This window comes from Brachyistius frenatus, unplaced genomic scaffold, assembly GCF_029030835.1.
Source record: "Brachyistius frenatus isolate BFR_SWC_R1_liver_20210118 unplaced genomic scaffold, ASM2903083v1 Contig_44, whole genome shotgun sequence".
NCBI lineage: Eukaryota > Metazoa > Chordata > Actinopteri > Embiotocidae > Brachyistius > Brachyistius frenatus.
Window position 1 is genome coordinate 327138 of NW_027210643.1, and position 19054 is coordinate 346191.

The 19054-nt window shown below is 43.3% G+C and overlaps 1 protein-coding gene across 2 annotated transcripts in view; it reads right to left on the reverse strand.

Annotated features, from left to right (window-relative positions):
• Positions 1-19054, reverse strand: part of cd2ap (CD2-associated protein) — a 61071-nt gene that overhangs the window by 26479 nt on the left and 15538 nt on the right. For both annotated transcript variants that reach the window (XM_069703066.1, XM_069703067.1), the window contains exons 3-10: positions 14724-14901; positions 12281-12381; positions 11395-11521; positions 9922-10100; positions 7891-7978; positions 7361-7455; positions 3559-3657; positions 1091-1144 (exon numbers count right to left, since the gene is read on the reverse strand). In XM_069703066.1, coding sequence (XP_069559167.1) covers positions 1091-1144; positions 3559-3657; positions 7361-7455; positions 7891-7978; positions 9922-10100; positions 11395-11521; positions 12281-12381; positions 14724-14901 — 921 coding nt within the window. The remainder of the gene's footprint in view (positions 1-1090; positions 1145-3558; positions 3658-7360; positions 7456-7890; positions 7979-9921; positions 10101-11394; positions 11522-12280; positions 12382-14723; positions 14902-19054) is intronic.

The window sequence follows — 19054 nt, forward strand, 5'->3', positions numbered from 1 at the left end:
TTAATGCTAACGGATGAAATGAAGCCCTTGACCTCCAAAATTCCAGCTACACGAGGAAATCAAGTTAAAGGATCTTTTTCATGCTTTTATTTGTCTGTTGGTGCATTTCAGCAAACTTCTTCCCACGTCTGCTCTTCTCAAAATATCTTTTTTTTTTTTTTTTCCAGTCTCTAAGGAGATTCAACTGAATGCTTCCACCACCGCCAGCATTTAGTCTCCGGTGGATCCCGTCTTCGCTCGCACCTTCGACAACCGTGCCGAATGAAGACGCTTCATACCGAAAGTCTTCCACTTTCACCCACTTATTACAGATCTCTGAATTCAATTTCATTTTTGAATGTAAAGTCATCCAATACTTTACAAGCACGAAGAAGAAAGAAAACAAAACCTTAAAATATCAAGGTGAAGAGAAATTTGAAAAGTGCAAACAAGCGTGAATACATTTTTTTTTTTTTTTTTAAAAGTCGTTGAAGCGTCAGCTTTGTCAAACAGACAGTTTAAAGTTTAGATGGTCTGCCTTCTCAAACTCAAAGCCAGGAGAGGAGCCGGACAACTGGAGGCCCCCGGCCGCCTTGGAAGCCCTCAAACACAACTCCCCCCCCAAAACCGCTGACACCAGTCCAGGGTCGGGCCTCAGCATGAGGCGCCGCGTAGACCGGTGAAAGATTTTGTAATCCTCTTTCTTCAGAAGGTTATTGCCTGTCTCAGTTTCTAATCTCAAGCTGAAGTCGTGGTGACAGCGAGCGGGCGAGAGGCAGAGAGCAGTTCCCGACCGTTGACGCAGGGGGTGACGCAAACAGCCCCGCGCCCAACGCCGCCTCCGGCAAATGACACCTGTAACCGCGGTAACTACACAGCGAAGACGATGACAGCCGTGGCCTTAAAATATTTAAAAGAAGGAAGGAAAAAAAAAAAAAAGGAATACATAACAATACATATTACTGAAGGTTCTTTTGTTTTTTTGAGGACTAAAACGTATTTACGTGTAATCAGATGACTGAAACTAACGCAGGAGCTTCATCCAGCGCTGCAGTACTCTTGTCAATCTGTCTGTCAAAGTGTGGGATAGACATCTTTCAGTTGGGCTTACCTCCTCTGACTCCTGCTTGGGAGATGATTTCACCGACCCTCTGGATGTGGGAGTCTGAAATAGGAACAAAGAATCAAAAAACAAAAACAACAACAAAAACAGCCGAATGGGTCTGCACGCCATTCCTGTGTCTACTGCTCCTATCTCATAATGGAAAAATACAGAAAGAAATAAAGTAGAATGATGATTTTCCAGTGATCATTAAAGATTCCAGCAAGAGACTTCTTATCGATAACCTCTTTACCACAAAAATGCATCTCGCTGATTGTCAAGAGGTTTTATGAAAAAGCTCAGAAGAAACCAAACAGGATTTCTGCATTTGGGATGCGGGAAACTTAAGCCGTGCTGACTGCTGCATTATATTAATTAGATGATGTAAGGTTTATGATGCTATATGTCAAGGCTCAGACACTCAGGGTCAGGAAAAGGGATTTATTTTAATCTTATCCCCTCATTTAAAACCCTTTTCCTCGGGGTCATTCGAATCTGCTGAGATGTCTTTGACATATTTTTCACATCAGAAGCAAACGGTTATATTGACATGTTGAATATAAAACAACAGAAATACAAATGTTTTCAATCCCCTCAGCAGAAAACGATGACACCAAACAACATCAATAAAACATCAATAAACTAACTGAAAATATCTTAAAATTACAACTGTTCCATTAAAACGTCTGGACAAGAGAGTGCAAACATTTTTACTTGATAGTTTTTAACCATTATCATTCTCTGACCGACGGTCCAAAACAAAACAAAAAACATCATTAGAAAAGCAGCAAATCCTGAAGCCGCTACTGTGCAAAGTAGCAGCAGTGAGCTTTTTAAGGAGAATAACAATCACCATGGCAACCAGACAGGCTGCAGGAATACCCTGCACCGGCGGTGAACCTTCTGCACAGTGGCTCATTGTGGAGGCAGTTTATCCAAGCGCACCTCAAATGATTGTGTTAACAGAGTCCGTAATGTGCTGACGCGGTTTCAGAGCCTTCTTGAGTTTAATAGTGAAGCTACGAGAGGACTTCTCGCCTTCGTGTTTCCCACTCTGTATTTCCGATGACGCGTTTATTAGGCCGTGAAATTTCTCCCACGTGCCGACGACAGCTAATTTGTTTGGTTCAACTGGGATGAACTCTGGTCCTTTTTGTCCAACTAGCAGCGTTCATTTTGTCGCGCGAACCAGCGTTTGATCCGTTTCCGTCTTGGAAGCAAAGGACATTTCGTGTTTGTGGATGTGTGTTTTTAGCATGAATTCAGAAGCTGATGGCGACCTGCCCTATAAGAGCTTATAAGTTATTATAGGTGGGATATCTATATGTATATAACTAATTTAGTAAGCGTGGTGGCACATGAGCAGGGTTCCTCTCAGAATTAGAAGGAGGAATTAAGAGGAGGGGATATTTTCTGAAATTAACTGTTAAATAATGAAACAAGAATCTAATCATTAACAGGTAAATATTTTCTACTTTGTGACATATAACTGAGAACTATACAGCGCTCTATTAAAGTCGCTCCACAGCTTACCTTTTGTAAAGCTGACACTCTTTGTTTCAACATTTTATTCAAAGGTTTTTCTCTCTTTACATATTTGTGAAGATCTGCGCAGATACTTTGCACATTTTATTCAACACGTACTCGCACGACACTCGCATGTTAACTCGCACGACACGCTGCCTTTGAAATTGAATGGACCTTCCCGTTGACATGAATTGGCGACTTTCGGTAAGTTAATGCACGGGAGACGGAGATGACAATCGTGCTTCTCGAATGAAAAAAATAAATTAAAAAAAATCAACAAAAATTAATTGGGATTGTATCTAAATGTATTTGTGTGCAGGTCGCAGGAAGCGCTGCACACGCGTGTCGGCATGTGAATGAGGTGATTCTACCCCACGAGAATAAGACCCGTTAAAAAGAAGGAATAACACTCCGCGGCACGGGAGACCTCTTCATCATGAGAATACTAATAAGCCATAAACAATTACTTCTTCGTGGTCTGCGCGACCAGAGAACATCGTGAGATGTATCGACGTGCCGACTGGCTGTCAGATGCCAGAACTTCATTTCTCCTACGCGGCGTCCTGACGATGCAAGATGACACTTTGTATGACTTCATATTTACTCTGATTTAGGATATGCCAGCGCGAACACAAACAGGTAACATACACGAGTGCGTGTTTGATTCCCTCGGTCCTGATCGACACAACTGAACTGCGGCTTTCAAAAAAGATTTTTGTTGCTTTATGTTTGATGATTATGCCCACGTGAGTATTTGGGGATGTAGTTTAGGCCACAGAGATAAGATTGAACTAAAGTCGTGCCTTTTAACCCCTTCACTCCCTCCTCCTCCTACTGAGCCGAGTCGATCCTTAATACAGGAACGTGTTTGAAACAAATAACTTCAGTGCCTAATTGTTTGGCAAACATATTCAACAATATCCCCCCCCCCGCTCTGTTTGTGTTCTCACCTCTTTTTCTGCTTCAGAAACCAGGGTGACAAAGTTGTCAGGGAAGACGCCGTCTTTGCCTCCGATCTCTCCTCGCCACCAGCCGGGCTCTCCTGTGTCCTGTTAGAGAAGAAAAAAAGAAAATATGGAGTAAATGTAGACTTTAGAAACATATATAATACCTACACTTGGTCTCCTTTGGTCTAATACACCTGTATCATATTAAAAAAAAAAAAAAAAAAAAGACTCAGAGGAAAAGAAATAAAACCAAAACCAAAACATCTTTCTATTTGCAAAGTCACTACAAAAACATGTGGTCCTTCTACAGGCACTTTCCTGCCATCGCCACTAGATGGCGGCAGCGCTCCATGGTAACACCGAGCAGAGAAGCTGGAGAGGCCTGTCGACATGGCGATGTGTCACAGCTCTCCTGCTATTCCATTAAAAAAAAAAAAAAAACCTCATCCTGACAGCATGTCAGAGGCAGCTGAGTTGATCCAGCCCGGGCCGTGAGTCTGCCTGCAGGCTGCTCGACTACAAAGTGACTCCTGAATGAGGGACTCCCAGACACTTTTCTGGATCATATATTGTCAACTAAAAAAATTCATTTTAGAAGATTCTGGAAAGTGAACGCAAGTTTATTTGTAGAGTGCATTTCAACAACAAGGCAATTCAAAATGCTTCACATAAAACCACTAAAAGCATCAAAACATAAGGCAAAAGAAAAAGGACGTCTAAAAACAATTAAGAACAAGTGATTTAAACATTAAAAATAGTCATCAAAACATTAAGCAAGCGAAAAATAAGATAAACGTTACAGTGTAGTTTAAGGCATCCTCAAATGTGGTTGAGTGAAACGCAGCAAACAGAAAAGTCTTCAGTCTTGATTTGAAGGAGCCGAGCGTCGCAGCAGACCTGCAGGGTTCTGGGACTTTGTTACAGATATTATGTGGAGCATGAATATCTATCTACTGTTTGTAAATGTCTCAACAGGTATGAAAAGAGGAAATGGAGACCTGCAGAGTGCATCTCAGAACACACCTAACTGAGAAATAAGAAAAAAAAACATCCCGTCACTTCATCTCATATCAAGACTCTGGAAAATCAGACAGGTCCTGATGGGAACAAGGAAGCCCTGCTGCTCTAAAAGCATTTCCAGATACTGACATCATCTTCCAGACCCGGAGGAATGATGAAACCGCTACTTATCAGCCTCTCCTGTCTGTATCCAGGCTCTCTCTCTAACTCGGTAGATCTCAGATTATTAAATGTTTCCTTCCCTTTTTGATTCCAGATTGTTCCGTTTTATTTTGTGTTCCTCAGAGGTACCTCAGGTCCAGTATGCAGTGTTGTACCGTCTCATTTACCGTTTTAAGATGATGAAGGACTTTTCAAGGCTTCGGTAACATAAATATGGAAAAAGTCCCTTCGCTTCAGTGTTTACGGCACTGTTCCAGCTCTGAGCATCGGGGGAGAGGAAACGCAACGAGCTCATGTTCTAGTAGTTTTTGTTCAAACGGAGACAGCTGGCCATCGGGAGTGGGAGGGACAGAGACTCGGGGGTCAGATGATGTGTTTGGATTCTGTTGTTTAACAGAAAATCACCAAAAAAGGTGTCGCTTCTTGCTGGTGTCTGGAATGTTTTCAATCCCTGACGAGGCGGCTAGGACGAGTTACAAATACACTTTAACAGGTCGGCATTTATCTGGACTGCTGTCGTATGATTAAGAATGATTCTGTGACTTTGTGGCCACAAAACTGAACTCTTTCCGATCTGGGTTCGGCGCAAAGGTTGCAGGGAATTTCACAGCATTTGGAGGACCACTATAAATACATTTTTGGTAACTTCATCTGTCATCCCGCATATTTATTGTATTCAGGAGAAAAGTGGATGTGAGCTCAGGTGGTTACAGTCAGGTGAGGCTTTAACAGGTTCATTTTAGTTGGGCTGTTGGGCATTAAAGTTTGGGGTTAAATCTGCTGCTGTGCAACGAGCATGAGAGAACCAAACCAGCAGGTTAGTTTGGTTAATTAATATCAGTCAGTGCTTCGTGTGTTCCTCTGGTTCACACATTCAGGTGCTTAGAGGCACAAAGTAAGATAAACCCAGCTGCTTGGTCACTTTGTTTTGAATATATATGTATATACAGTGGTGTGCAAAAGTGTTTGCCCCCTTCCTGATTTCTTATTTTTTTGCATGTTTGTCACACTTAAATGTTTCAGATCATCAAACAAATTTAAATATTAGTCAAAGGTAACACAAGTAAACACAAAATGCAGTTTTTAAATGAAGGTTTTTATTATTAAGGGAAAAAAAAAATCCAAACCCACATGGCCCTGTGTGAAAAAATGTTTGCTCCCTAAACCTAATAACTGGTTGGGCCACCCTTAGCAGCAACAACTGCAATCAAGCGTTTGCGATAACTTGCAATGAGTCTTTTACAGCGCTGTGGAGGAATTTTGTCCCACTCATCTTTGCAGAGTTGTTGTAATTCAGCCACATTGGAGGGTTTTCCAGCACAAACCGCCTTTTTAAGGTCATGCCACAGCATCTCAATAGGATTCAGGTCAGGACTTTGACGAGGCCACTCCAAAGTCTTCATTTTGTTTTTCTTCAGCCATTCAGAGGTGGACTTGCTGGTGTGTTTTGGATCATTGTCCTGCTGCAGAGCCCAAGTTGGCTTCAGCTTGAGGTCACGAACAGATGGCCGGACATTCTCCTTCAGGATTTTTTGGTAGACAGTAGAATTCATGGTTCCATTTATCACAGCAAGTCTTCCAGGTCCTGAAGCAGCAAAACAGCCCCAGTCCATCACACTACCTCCATCACCATATTTTACTGTTGGTATGATGTTCTTTTTCTGAAATGCGGTATTACTTTTACGCCAGATGTAATGGGACACACACCTTCCAAAAAGTTCAACTTTGGTCTCGTCAGTCCACAGAGTATTTTCCCAAAAGTCTTGGGGATCATCAAGATGTTTTCTGGCAAAAATGAGACGAGCCTTAATGTTCTTTTTGCTCAGCAGTGGTTTTCATCTTGGAACTCTGCCATGCAGGCCATTTTTGTCCAGTCTCTTTCTTATGGTGGAGTCATGAACACTGACCTTAACTGAGGCTAGTGAGGCCTGCAGTTCTTTGGATGTTGCTGTGGGGTCTTTTGTGACCTCTCGGATGAGTTGTCGCTGCGGTCTTGGGGTAATTTTGGTCGGCCGGCCACTCCTGGGAAGGTTCACCACTGTTCCATGTTTTCTCCATTTGTGGATAATGGCTCTCACTGTGGTTCTCTGGAGTCCCAAAGCTTTAGAAATGGCTTTAGAACCTTTTCCAGACTGATAGATCTCAATTACTTTCTTTCTCATTTGTTCCTGAATTTCTTTGGATCTCTGCATGATGTCGATCTTTTGAGGATCTTTTGGTCTACTTCACTTTGTCAGGCAGGTCCTCTTTAAGTGATTTCTTGATTGAGAACAGGTGTGGCAGTAATCAGGCCTGGGTGTGGCTAGAGAAATTGAACTCAGGTGTGATAAACCACAGTTAAGTTATGTTTTAACAGGAGGGTGCAAACACTTTTTCACACAGGGCCATGTGGGTTTGGATTTTTTTTCTCCCTTAATAATAAAAACCTCCATTTAAAGACTGCATTTTGTGTTTACTTGTGTTATCTTTGACTAATATTTAAATTTGTTTGATGATCTGAAACATTTAAGTGTGACAGACATGCAAAAAAAAAAAAAATCAGGAAGGGGGCAAACACTTTTTCACACCACTGTATATATAATTGTATATATATAATATATAAATAAAGCACGTGGAAGCTTACCTTGCTCAACACTTGGATGATGTCCCCCTCTTTCAGGGTCAACTCGTCCTCATTCGAGCCCTCGAAACCAAAAGTGACCTTACAGTACTCTTTAGCTGGAACAAACAAAAAGATTGGCATCCGTAACCATGGGGACAGAGATTGCAAGCAGTCACCAGCATACAATGTGAGACTTTTCATGGTATTTAATGCGTATTTCATGCTATCTGGAATAAGTCAAAAATCCAATTGTAGCTTGTCAGCAGAATTTGTTTCTTCATAACAGTAGCTGAGATTAACATCAGAACATATTTCAAAAATGAGTTGATACTGTACATAGAAACCGAAAATGTTTCGATTTTTTTTCCTTCATTTTGCTCTTTTCAAATAACTGATTTTAAGGACAGGCTTTTTCATTATCTTCTTCATATTGAAACTACACAGTGGAGCTGGAAGTAGCGACACGCAGTGTGATGCTACACAAACATACAATCCGCTAATATAAACTGCAACTAGACTGTCAACATATGAAAGTATTCTGTATGTTTCACCTTTGGACTTGCCGTCTCCGTCCGCTCTCTGGGAGTCCGTCATGTTGGCATGGGCGGGCTTTGCAGCAGATGGTAATGATGGGATTGGCTAAAATGAAGTAAAACCATACAGATGGGAATGACTTATCAGACATGAGTTGGATGTGCGTCTTTGTCCGTCTGAGCTGAAATGAGTGGAATAATCTGGCCGTGTGTCGTTATGGGCGGTCGGATGAGCAATGCTGTTAATCATGAAGTCGGCGGTTCGGGATTGTAGGAATGAGAAAAAAGGAAAGAAGGATTAAAAGAAAAGGAACGGGGAAGTTAGAACTTGATGAAGACAAACGTGTGAGTCACAGGCCCCCCCCAAAAAAAAAATTAAATAACGATGAAAAAAAAAAAAGGATAGTGACAAGTATTCGGTTTTATAGCCAGCTACGCTGCTGCGCGAGCAGGAAGTACTGTGTTGGTTTTAACCTGCTGTGACGGGTACAAAACCGACCTTTTCAGATTAGCAGGAAATGCTAAAAAAAAAAAGAAAAAAAAAAGTGAAAGGTGGAGAGCAGCGGGTGGATTGATGCGGGCCGGTCGAGGCCACGCCAAGATCTCCGAGGCCGCGGAGAGGAGAGCATGAGGGCGTGCGAACGATGTGGCGGGACGTGGAGGAAGCTGGAGTTAGTGGTGGAAGAGAGTGGGGGGGTTGGGGTGGGGGGGGAGCTGTCGTGAAGAAGAGAAAGAAGGAAAAGAGGGGGAGGGGGGGAGTTAAATGCTACACTAATTAAGCAGTGAGCCTATGTTTTTATATGTAACTATTATCAAGTTGACGTAGCATACGATTAGCATGTTCATTTAAAAAAATAGTAATCAAAACACACAAAAATTTAAAAAAAGATTCTAAAACCGGGGTTTTCTTCGTGTTTTCCATTTCAAACTTTAGATTAGTGTTTCCACGCTGATTGTGACAGAAACTAGCTGCGATGGACAAAAAAAAAAATTATTTGGATTTGGTGTCGCGCACAAATGCTGACATCATCATAAAAAAAAAAAAAACAACAAAAAAAAAAGCGCGTTCACAACAAACAGAAGCTTCCCGTGAATCTGGGTTTGTTCAACAGTAAACAACGGAATTAAACAGATCCGGTAAATCACTGCCGGGCTGAACGGTACGGACACAGAGAACACAACACGCCGAGGGGGGGATGAAGGGTGACGAGGTGTAACGGAGACTCAGGTGTTGCTGTTTCAGGTGTGATGCTGAACTGTTCATGCGCGAGCCTCTTTTAATTTGCTGCAGGTTGGGACCGGGTGCAATCTTGAATACTTTTAAGGCCACAGGTGAGAGTACATTTTACTGGGGACCGGAGGCTTTCCACACAACAAAAAAAACAGTCTTTAAAAGGTATCGTTTAGGAAGCATCAGGGTGTCAAACCAATTTACTGGGTTTATGTCCCAGTATTTTTTTTATCTCCCCTTTGTGTGTGTGTGTGTGTGTGTGTGTGTGTGTGTGTGTGTGTGTGTGTGTGTGTGTGTGTGTGTGTGTGTGTGTGTGTGTGTGTGTGTGTGTGTGTGCGTGTGTGTGTGTGTGTGTGTGGTTGTTGTATTCATTTCTATTCCCTCCTCCCATATTTAGCACACAGAATTAAAAATACTTTACAAAACATAACGAGCTGGCCGAACCACCTGTCCCACCTGTTTTCAGCGGTGCCTCTTTTAGTCCATGAGGATTATTATTATTAGTGCTACTTCAATGTTGAATACATTTTGTCAGCACTTCAGCTCAATCATCATCTCACTGAGCTCAGCTCACATGAAACTCACAGGCGGTGATTGTCCTGAAATCAGCACATGGAACATGGAACAGAGATGATTGAATGGCTCTAAAAAATACCCTAACAAATGAATAACTCCATATATAACGCAACTGAATCTATGACTCCCTTTGGAAAGAAATCGCTTCAGCTGCCTTTAAAAAACATTTTGAAAACTTTGCTGTGCACTGATGAATCCTTCATTAGGACGTATTTCCTGCGTCGGCGACGTTTCCCACTTACTCTGTCCTTCCTGTCCTCCGTGTCCGGGCTCGGCAGTCGGACCTTTAGTTTCACCGACCCCTCTCGGAAAATATCTCCGAAGCCGACACCGCGGATCTTCTTGGGCTGAGCGATGACTCCGTTGCCCGAGGCAGGCGGAGGCGATGTGGGCGTGGCGGCGCTCTCCACTCCGCTTCCGTCTGGTTTGGGAGAAGCAACGGGGGGAGGGTGTCACATCCAACATCAAGCATCCATATGGGCCTATTCCAAAAATAATAATGTGAGTACATTTTTTTTTTTTTTTCCAGCCATCAGACGGAGCTGTAAATATGTTTGTGTGAACTCAGATTTGCCTCTTCAGTAAATGAATGACAATTTTCATTTATTCAGAGTTGGCAGTTCTTATTAATGTCCGCAGCGATGGATGTCAACAGCTGGGTTGGTGGTGGGTCGTCAGGCAAAGTGCAGTGTGACATTAAATTGTAAAATATAAAAATCTTTATATGGCCATACATCCATTATTATTATTATAGCCAATTTGTAGAACCACCAATTAACCTGAGGTGCATGTTTTTTGGACGGTGGGAGGAACCACGCAGGCACACGGAGAACAAACTCCACACAGAAAGGCCGAGGCTACAACCGGAGTCACATTCCTTGTATGCGTTAACGTACCTCGCCAATGAAACCGATTCAGATTCTGACAAATGACAAACATTTGACAGGTAGTTACTTACTGTATGTACAACAACAACAAAAAAAACCACTACAAATAATTTCTTTCCAATTCATTTCCAGTTCTCAGTTTGATTTCTTCAATCCATTTCGGCCCGACGTTGACGGGGCCGTTACCGCGGGCGACGCGGCTTCGCGGGCGACGCGGCTTCGCGTCCCACCGGCGGCGTGACGGACGCGGAGCGTTTCTGTCCTCCTTCGGTCACGTTTCATTGATTTCGGCGCTTCTATTTTGGGGTAAACGTTGTTCAACGGCGTTTTTTTTCCGTCCGTTTCGTGGTCGCCACGGTCGTTAACTCGGCCGCGCCGTGTTTGAGTCCGTAAGAACGGGAATCCTCCCGTCTGTTGCGGAACTGTTTCACAGTCTGCAGCACAGAATGCACTTCGATACATTTTATTAGATGTATTATATGACTTCCTCTTTGATGATTATTATGATTATCATTATTATATTTGCCCATCACAGAGTATGCGACATTCTTCATCAAAGATAACCCCTTTAAATTAGTTCTGTTTTGACCTTTGAACTCTGGTCTACAGGTTGCAGCGGCTTTAAACCGGAGATCGGAGAACTTATTTACCTCTACGCGAATCGTTTTCTCGTTACACGGCGTCCGGATTTAGTTCATTCCCTCAACTGCACAAAAACCCAACGTTCCCTCCATTCTCCCTCCCCTGAGGCGGTCTTTTTTTTTTTTTTTTTTTTTTTTTTAACTCAGCTGCACCCTCGGCATGAATTCATGTCTCCGTTTTCTTTACCGGTCTCGTCCGCCGCGGCGTCGTTGGACTCCGTGTCCTCCCCCTGGGCGTCCAGCTCTTTCACGAAGTTGGAGGGAAACAGTCCCGACTTGCCGTTCAAGGTCCCGTTCCACCAGCCCTCTTCCACCTGAGCACAGAACAAATGCAGTCACCCGTCTGCCACCGAAAACATTTATCCTTTCCCACTAATTCCCAAAACTGGATATGCTGGTTGAGGCAGACAAAAAAATAAAAAAAAAATGGACTGGACTTCCTCGTGCTGATCTTAAACAGGGAGGCGCTGTGGTTGATGCGTCCAGACAAGAGGACGATGAGCTATTTATCTCCAAAACGTTTCCAACTGAAAATAAAACGCTTTTTTTGTTTGTTTTCTTCTTCACTAGTTTACAAGTTTACAGACTTCAAAATCAATCTCTGCAAAAGAATAAAGCAACAACTGGGAAAGTGTGCAGTCGAAAGCACAACCCCGAGAGGCCCGCGCCTATTTATACCACATTATTACATTATGTCACAAACTGTATGAAGTGTCGTGGCACATTTTCTATTTTCTTTTACGCCATAAAACACTCAAAGCGCTTCGTTGCCGTTCGAATCCCGAACCTGCTCCGACTCGCCTGAACCGCAAATAAGCAGTTCGGCCTCAGTGAGTCCTCCGTGCTTAAAACCATCACATTCTTGTAACATAACACTCCCACACTCCCCCCCCCCCCCAAAAAAAAAAAAAAAAAAAAAAAAACGACGCCTGGAGTCTTGTTTAGCCCAAACACTAGAAATGTCAGGAATCACAAGAGGCCAAACGCGAAGCCGGGATCACAGGAAGACGACATTCCTCAACCGTCCCGAAACAAGAAGCCGACGAAAGATGCAGCCGAAAGCGAGAAAGTACCTCTTCGGTGATGTCGATGATCTCTCCGACTTTCATCTCCAGCTCATCTTCGTTCTGTGGCTGATAGTCAAACAGCACCTTGCACTGTCGCCTCTTCGGCTCTGCGGAGGAAAAAAAAAAAGAAGACGTCTGTCGGTCAACACGCGAGTGTGCGTGTGTGTTAGTCCGTGTTTAAAGTTTTTATCCAATGTGTGTGTATCTGTTTTCCTCCAGATTCTCAAAAGGGGGAGGAGTCAGAACTGGGACAGGTGAAAAAAAACAAAAAAAACAGCGAGTGGGTGGGTGTGTGTGTGTGTGTGTGGGAATTCACACACACACACACACACACACACACACACACACACACACACACACACACACACACACACACACACACACACACACACACACACTGGGTTTTTTTCACACACACACACACACACACACACACACACACACACACACACACACACACACACACACACACACACACACACAAGGAACTCTGGGATTGTTCTGGCAGGTGATCGGAAGGCAGACACACCCTGCTGAACAAGACGAGCTGTGCTCAGAAAAGTCAGCGAACAACAAAGAAATAAGCCTCGATTCAAAGTGTAAAATGAACTTTGCCGAAGCGTTCAAAATCCCGGCGACAGGAAAAAGACGGCGCTTAGTTTTTGAAATTTCATGCGGTGCAAGTTAGTTGGGCGGGTAGATCGCGCTTCATTCAAATAGCTAAGTAAATAATATGAAATCATTTTCATCATCTTGATTGAATTGACCCAAAAAAAGAAATAGACGGCAGAACTTTCCCTTTCTGATTATATTGTACTTGTTGTTTTATTCCCTGTTCAACAAACCGTTTTCAACTAAGCCTATTTTTTGTTGTTGTTTTTAAATCACAGCTGACTTCTGCATTGGGCCGACGTGACATCCCACTGTGGCGCTGACCGACAGATGAGTTTCATACAAATCGCATGTCCTGAGTGGGAGGCCCCTGGTTTGGGGCCCCCGACCACCTGCAGTCATCAGAATACGCTGAATGAATATATTGTGATGTGGAGGGTTCGTACTGTAATACAAGGTACATGTATATGCATTTTTAGCAATGGTTTTTATTTGATTTTTATTTCTTTTATTTTTTTAATTTTTTTTTTGGTAGATCACACTGAGCTGGCTATTTTAGAAGTAGCTCAAAAAAAAGTCCTGATATTCCGGTCTGGTTTTCAGCACTTGGAGGTCGAGGTTTGTCCAGTGACCGCTTAACTTTATGGTTTTATTGCGCTTTATTTGAATTTTTTTTACAGTCACGTAACGAGTGTAGCCGCCATCAACCGGACAAACGTTCACCCGCGTCCACCTTCTGCACACAGACATGCAGCACAGCAGAGAATCAGACAAATTAGTCTCTAATACAGAGCTGAAATGAAACGAGTGCACAGAATGGAAGGAAGGAAATAGTAGTTACTGGATGTAACTGCAGTTCTGTGAAGAAATTTGAAATTTGTTTCCTTCAGACGAGGCACATCTCTGCTCTGTGATTGTCGGCTCCACCAACAGCTCATGTCTTGTATCTCCATGCTGTCCTTTTCTCTCTCTGCTCTCCTCTAACCACCAACTGGTCGAGGCAGAAGCTCCGCCCACCCCTGAGCCTGGTTCTGTCGGAGGTTTCTTCCTGTTAAAGGGAGTTTTTCTTCCCTCTGTTGGAGGTTTTTCTCCTTTAAAGAGGAGTTTTTTTAACCTCCTAGCTTATGTGGGAATTGTTGAATTGTTGGGTTTCTCTGTATAATATTGTAACGTCTTGCTGTAAGGACTTTAATGTGTTAAGTGCCATGAAATAACTTCTGTTGTGATTTGTCACTGTATAAATACCATTGAATTGAATTGAATTGAATTGAATTGAATTGAATTGAATTGAATTGAATTGAATTGAAGACAATGGTAGGGGAAACACTGTTTCTAAATATGTCAATTTATTTGATGAACCTTCAATACTCTGGATCTGCCTTAACCTGCCTTTAACGTCTCCATGGTGAAGCTGTCTTTGTACGCCGTCAGAACTAAAACTGAAAGACAGCTGCACGGGAGAACAGACAAAGATACGACTGTATCCACGATAAGATCTTTTCTTTTTAGCAAGACTGGACTCGGTGGAGGTATGCAACTTCAATATAGAGTGTGTATGCATAAACGGACACACACACACACACACACACACACACACACACACACACACACACACACACACACACACACACACACACACACACACACACACACACACACACCGAGCGCGGGTGAGATAATATTTGCAAACTGCTGACTTTGTTTTAACCTGCCAGATGCCACATGAGCAAGATTCAGCAGAAACACAAGCCAAGCTCCTCCTGGACAGCAGGCAGAGAAGAAGTGGTATTTTTATCCAAACACACACACACACACACACACAAGTGCAGCCTCTTACTCTTTGAAGCTGCTGGCGGCTGAGGCTGGAAGCCACCGGTCGGTATGCCAATAGTGCTCATCCTCTGAACCAGGTTGGCCACGTTCCCCGCACTCTTCTCTCTCCTCTGAGGCTGAGACGTCTCTTCTTTTGGCTCGTTCTTTGTTTCCTTGACCTCTTTGGACTCCTTTTTGACTTCCTATAACAAAAGTATACACACACACGCACACAGAGCTCTTAAGTAGGAAGTAGGCTCCGTCGTCAAACAAACTTACGAGCAGTCGGCAATCACCGGTCCTCAGCCAATCTGAAAGGTCGGCGTCAGTCAGAGCCAATCCAGCCGGTTTGTGACTCATCGTATTTACAACACGGAGCTATTTTTAGCCCCGATCCTTTGTTTTACATCAAATGTTGTCATAACCGGAGAGCACAGTTTGTGGTGGGATGCAGAAGTGAAGTCTGCCATGTGGAAATATTCTAAAATCCAAAACAAAAAGCAACCACCTGTAGTGATGGCATTTTGTAAGGCGGCGGTAACATAGCTGGGTTCAATACTAATTTGATAAACCTAAACAAATGAGTTCACTCAGATAACTGATGATGTGGAATTTTGTTTTCTATTTGTGACTTGGAAAATTACAGTTAAGCTATTACACCTATTAAAAAGTAGAATTGCAATTCTAAGAGTTGTTTTACTCCAATGATGCACTAAGTGGAAGTGATGATGGAGATTTAGTTTGTTTACTTGGTTATTTTGTAAAAGAACAAAAGAGAAGAAGAAAGAGAGAGAAAGAGAGAGAGAGAGAAAGAAAGAAAGAAAGATCCATCCATATCTCTGTCACAGTGCTCAATAAGCACGTTTTGGCATGAATTTTAGTTTTACTTCCTAATGTTGGTATCAGACTGAAAAATCAAGTATCCGGTGGAGCTCCAGAAATAACACCCAACACCTCTGTTCCTCTTTATTTTGCAGCTGTGAAGCGTGGTCATGACTTCTGAACACGGTCAGAGTAATACAGGATAGTTATGGGATGCCGACCGGGCAAGCAGGTTGGCAACGAACACGGCAACAAAAGTAGGCGGAAAAAAATCAATCGTCATGACATCGTTTTGGGCGGATATGAAACGGTGAAAAAGTTTCACGCGACATAAAGGGGAGGTGAAATGTGCGCGATAATCGGCACTCCGGTGAGCTAAAGAGGCACAAAATGAACAGTAACTATGGCAACGAGCGTCGGCGCTCGCTCTACGGTGAACGACCCACGCCGTGAGGCCCGGTGAAATGGCTGCCTGGGAAACTCCCCGCCGCCAGAACCAAGTCCACAACACATCTTCACTGGTGTCGGGAAGGGAGGGGGGGTGGGGGGACGATGACGGGGGGGGGGGGGGTGTGTGTGCGTGCGTGCGACCGTCCGACTTTCGATATTTCTCTCGGAACTGTGAAACCGAACGCGACGTTCACCCTCCCACTTCCTGCAGGTGTGAGAAAGCACGTCGGCCGGATCGGGAAGTTCCAAAAACACCCCGACAGATTCGGGCGTGGAAAAAGGTTTGGAGGGAGACGAAGTGCGTCCGCTGCTTCAACCGCTGACAAACCTCTGGATGTGCACGCGTGGTGTTATTTCACACAACCAAAAAACATTTCTGCTAATTCGATGAATCAGCATCTCACAGAAGGAGATTCCTCATTTCAGAAAGCGGCCATCAGGCAGGAGAACAACAAACAACCGTGTTCACCGTCGATTCATCGAAGATTATTGTCGTGATTGATTGGTTCATTTTTTTTTTTGTTCAGCAAATAATGAACAGTGATCAAAACTTTTATTTTTCTGCTGATTGGCTAATTGATTCTGGGCTGGTGCGAACCAGAACCCAGTTTCACTGCATGGATGTGTGGGTCCTGCTGGTTTGGAGACGCATCTTCCTACCGGAACGGTTTTTGTAAGTTCTCCCACCAAAATCCTCCGAACCTCACGCAGTTCACACACTCCCGTCGACCTCAGCGTGGACGGAAGATAAACCTCAGAACCAGCTTCCTGTCCGGAATAACTAACTCAGAGCTGGAGTGTGTGTGTGTGTGTGTGTGTGGGTGTGTGTGTGGGTGTGTGCGCAATAACCTAGATTAACCTCCACTTCCTGGTCAACAGACCAATTTTGCAATCCGTGGAAATCCAGGAAAACCAACAGAAAAAGATAAAAGATGTCGGATTGGGGTGTCGAGGATTCAGCCCCCAAAATAAAAGCACAATATTTCAGGGTGTACGGGCAAAAACTTTAGTCTTGATGATATGTTGAAACAATTTGTGAAAAAAAAAAATACTCCGAATACGTGTGAAAGACAACACGCCGAAAAATAGCGGTTCAAAGGTTTATTAGGAGACGACGAGAGACGGAAGCCGTCTGTTTTTATGGTCAGTGATTCATCAAATTCTCTCTCCGTCGTTCACAGGTGACATTCAGGCATCGCGACATATTCATGATCCGCCTGCCGTTTAATAACCATGTGAATCCTCTTTCAGGTTCACCGACGATGGTAAGTCCTCTGACGTCTGTGGGGTTTTTATTTTGAGTCATTGATCCTTGATCAGACTCTGTCGTAGCATTTTATCGATACGACTGATCTGAAATTCACAAGGCGATAAATCTCAATATTATATATACTGTTGCTTTACCAGAACATCGTGTGCAAATAGAATAAAATACTAAACAGAATATCTTAATATCAGGCACTGTCGTATCTTTTCACAGGCAAATGAAAGCGATAAACATTTATATTGGAAGAAACCAAAAAAATCTTGAGAGAATCGGGATCTCGATTTTATACAAATAAAAAAAAAGGTTTACTGACACCGTTACAGTACGGAGGAGGCTTAAAAGGTGACCACACATCCTCACACACACACACACACACACACACACACACATTATCCAAGTGTGAATGAGATTCCACATACAGCACACCGTGATATAGCGATCACCTCCTCGTCTCCATGTTTTTATGTTATTATTATTTCTGACAAGTCTTCCAGATGATGTCGGTCAATCTGGCACAAAACAATGTTCCTCAAAAAAAAAAAACATAAAACACTGCAAGCTTTAACAAAGAGGTGAAACTATCAGCCGGGAGTCTTTATGAGGGAACACGAGCAGAGACAATAATCCACACGAGTGTCAGCTGAGCAGTTTTGTGATTTTTAAAATCACCACGAGTGGATTCATCCATCAGGCAGTGAAATGATAATTCATAATTTAATAAAAACACTTGTGTCACCAGCAGGGGATTTAAATAAAGGGGAGGAAAGGGGAACTGCATGACTATCAAGGCAGCTGACATTTCAAACCTCCACACTTATTCGGTGGAGATAAATTAGCCTGTTAATATCAACTTAATGCAGATATGTTGCTCTAATAATAATAACAGGAGGTGGCTATTTTTCAACGTGTGATTTCTCTGCAGTAAAGTTACCCGTCTGCTGAAGACATTACAGCAGAAGGCGAACCTTTTCCAGACCAAACTTGCTATATCAACAAACAAAAAGAAAACATCTTATTCACAGTGAACATCTCTCCATCATCAAAACAAACCTCTCAAGAAACTGACCGGGAAAAATCTGTTGGCGTCTCACGTCCATCAGTCGGCCTGATGGTACCAGATACACCAGTTTACACTTCACGCGGCGGTTTTGTGCACCGAGTACGTGCAGAATAAATATTTCTGCGGTGTGGTTCTCACCACAGGAGGGAGGAAATGATCTCTATGACTCTCCAGCCCATTTTACCACAGAGAGAAAAAAAAATGGAATTGGATTGCGGCAAACAAAAACAAAAAAATCGAGCAGTTTTGATCTGGACAAATCACCCAAAAAATAACTGCAAAATCCCGAAGTGACCGAGAAAACGTCAAACGGGACATTTGAGACGTTTTAAGGCTCGTTATTGTGTTGGCGGACCACCGACGGTGTCCTCTGTCCTCTCGGACAACACGCGGACGCCTGCCTGAAGCCACGCCCACCATCACCATGCAAAACTGCGCATGATTCTAAACAACGTGTCGAACGTTGCGCGTATTTGTCCCGAGTGGTTTCATAGCGGGTGTCGGTGTGAGGATTCTCCCAGGAGTCGCGCGGATCGATCAAACTGCTGCGATGTGGAACCGCAACCGAAAGCGCAAAGATTCTAATGACGCTATTTCACCGTCTCCTCGGCGTCAATAAAACGAGAGAAGAGCAGAACTCCTGAAGCTGATGATTTGAACGGATAAATTAAACTCATGTATTAACATGTTGCACTTTGCTGTAATTTACATCTTCTACTCGATTTATTTTACACTTGAGAGTTAACAGCTCAGCGTG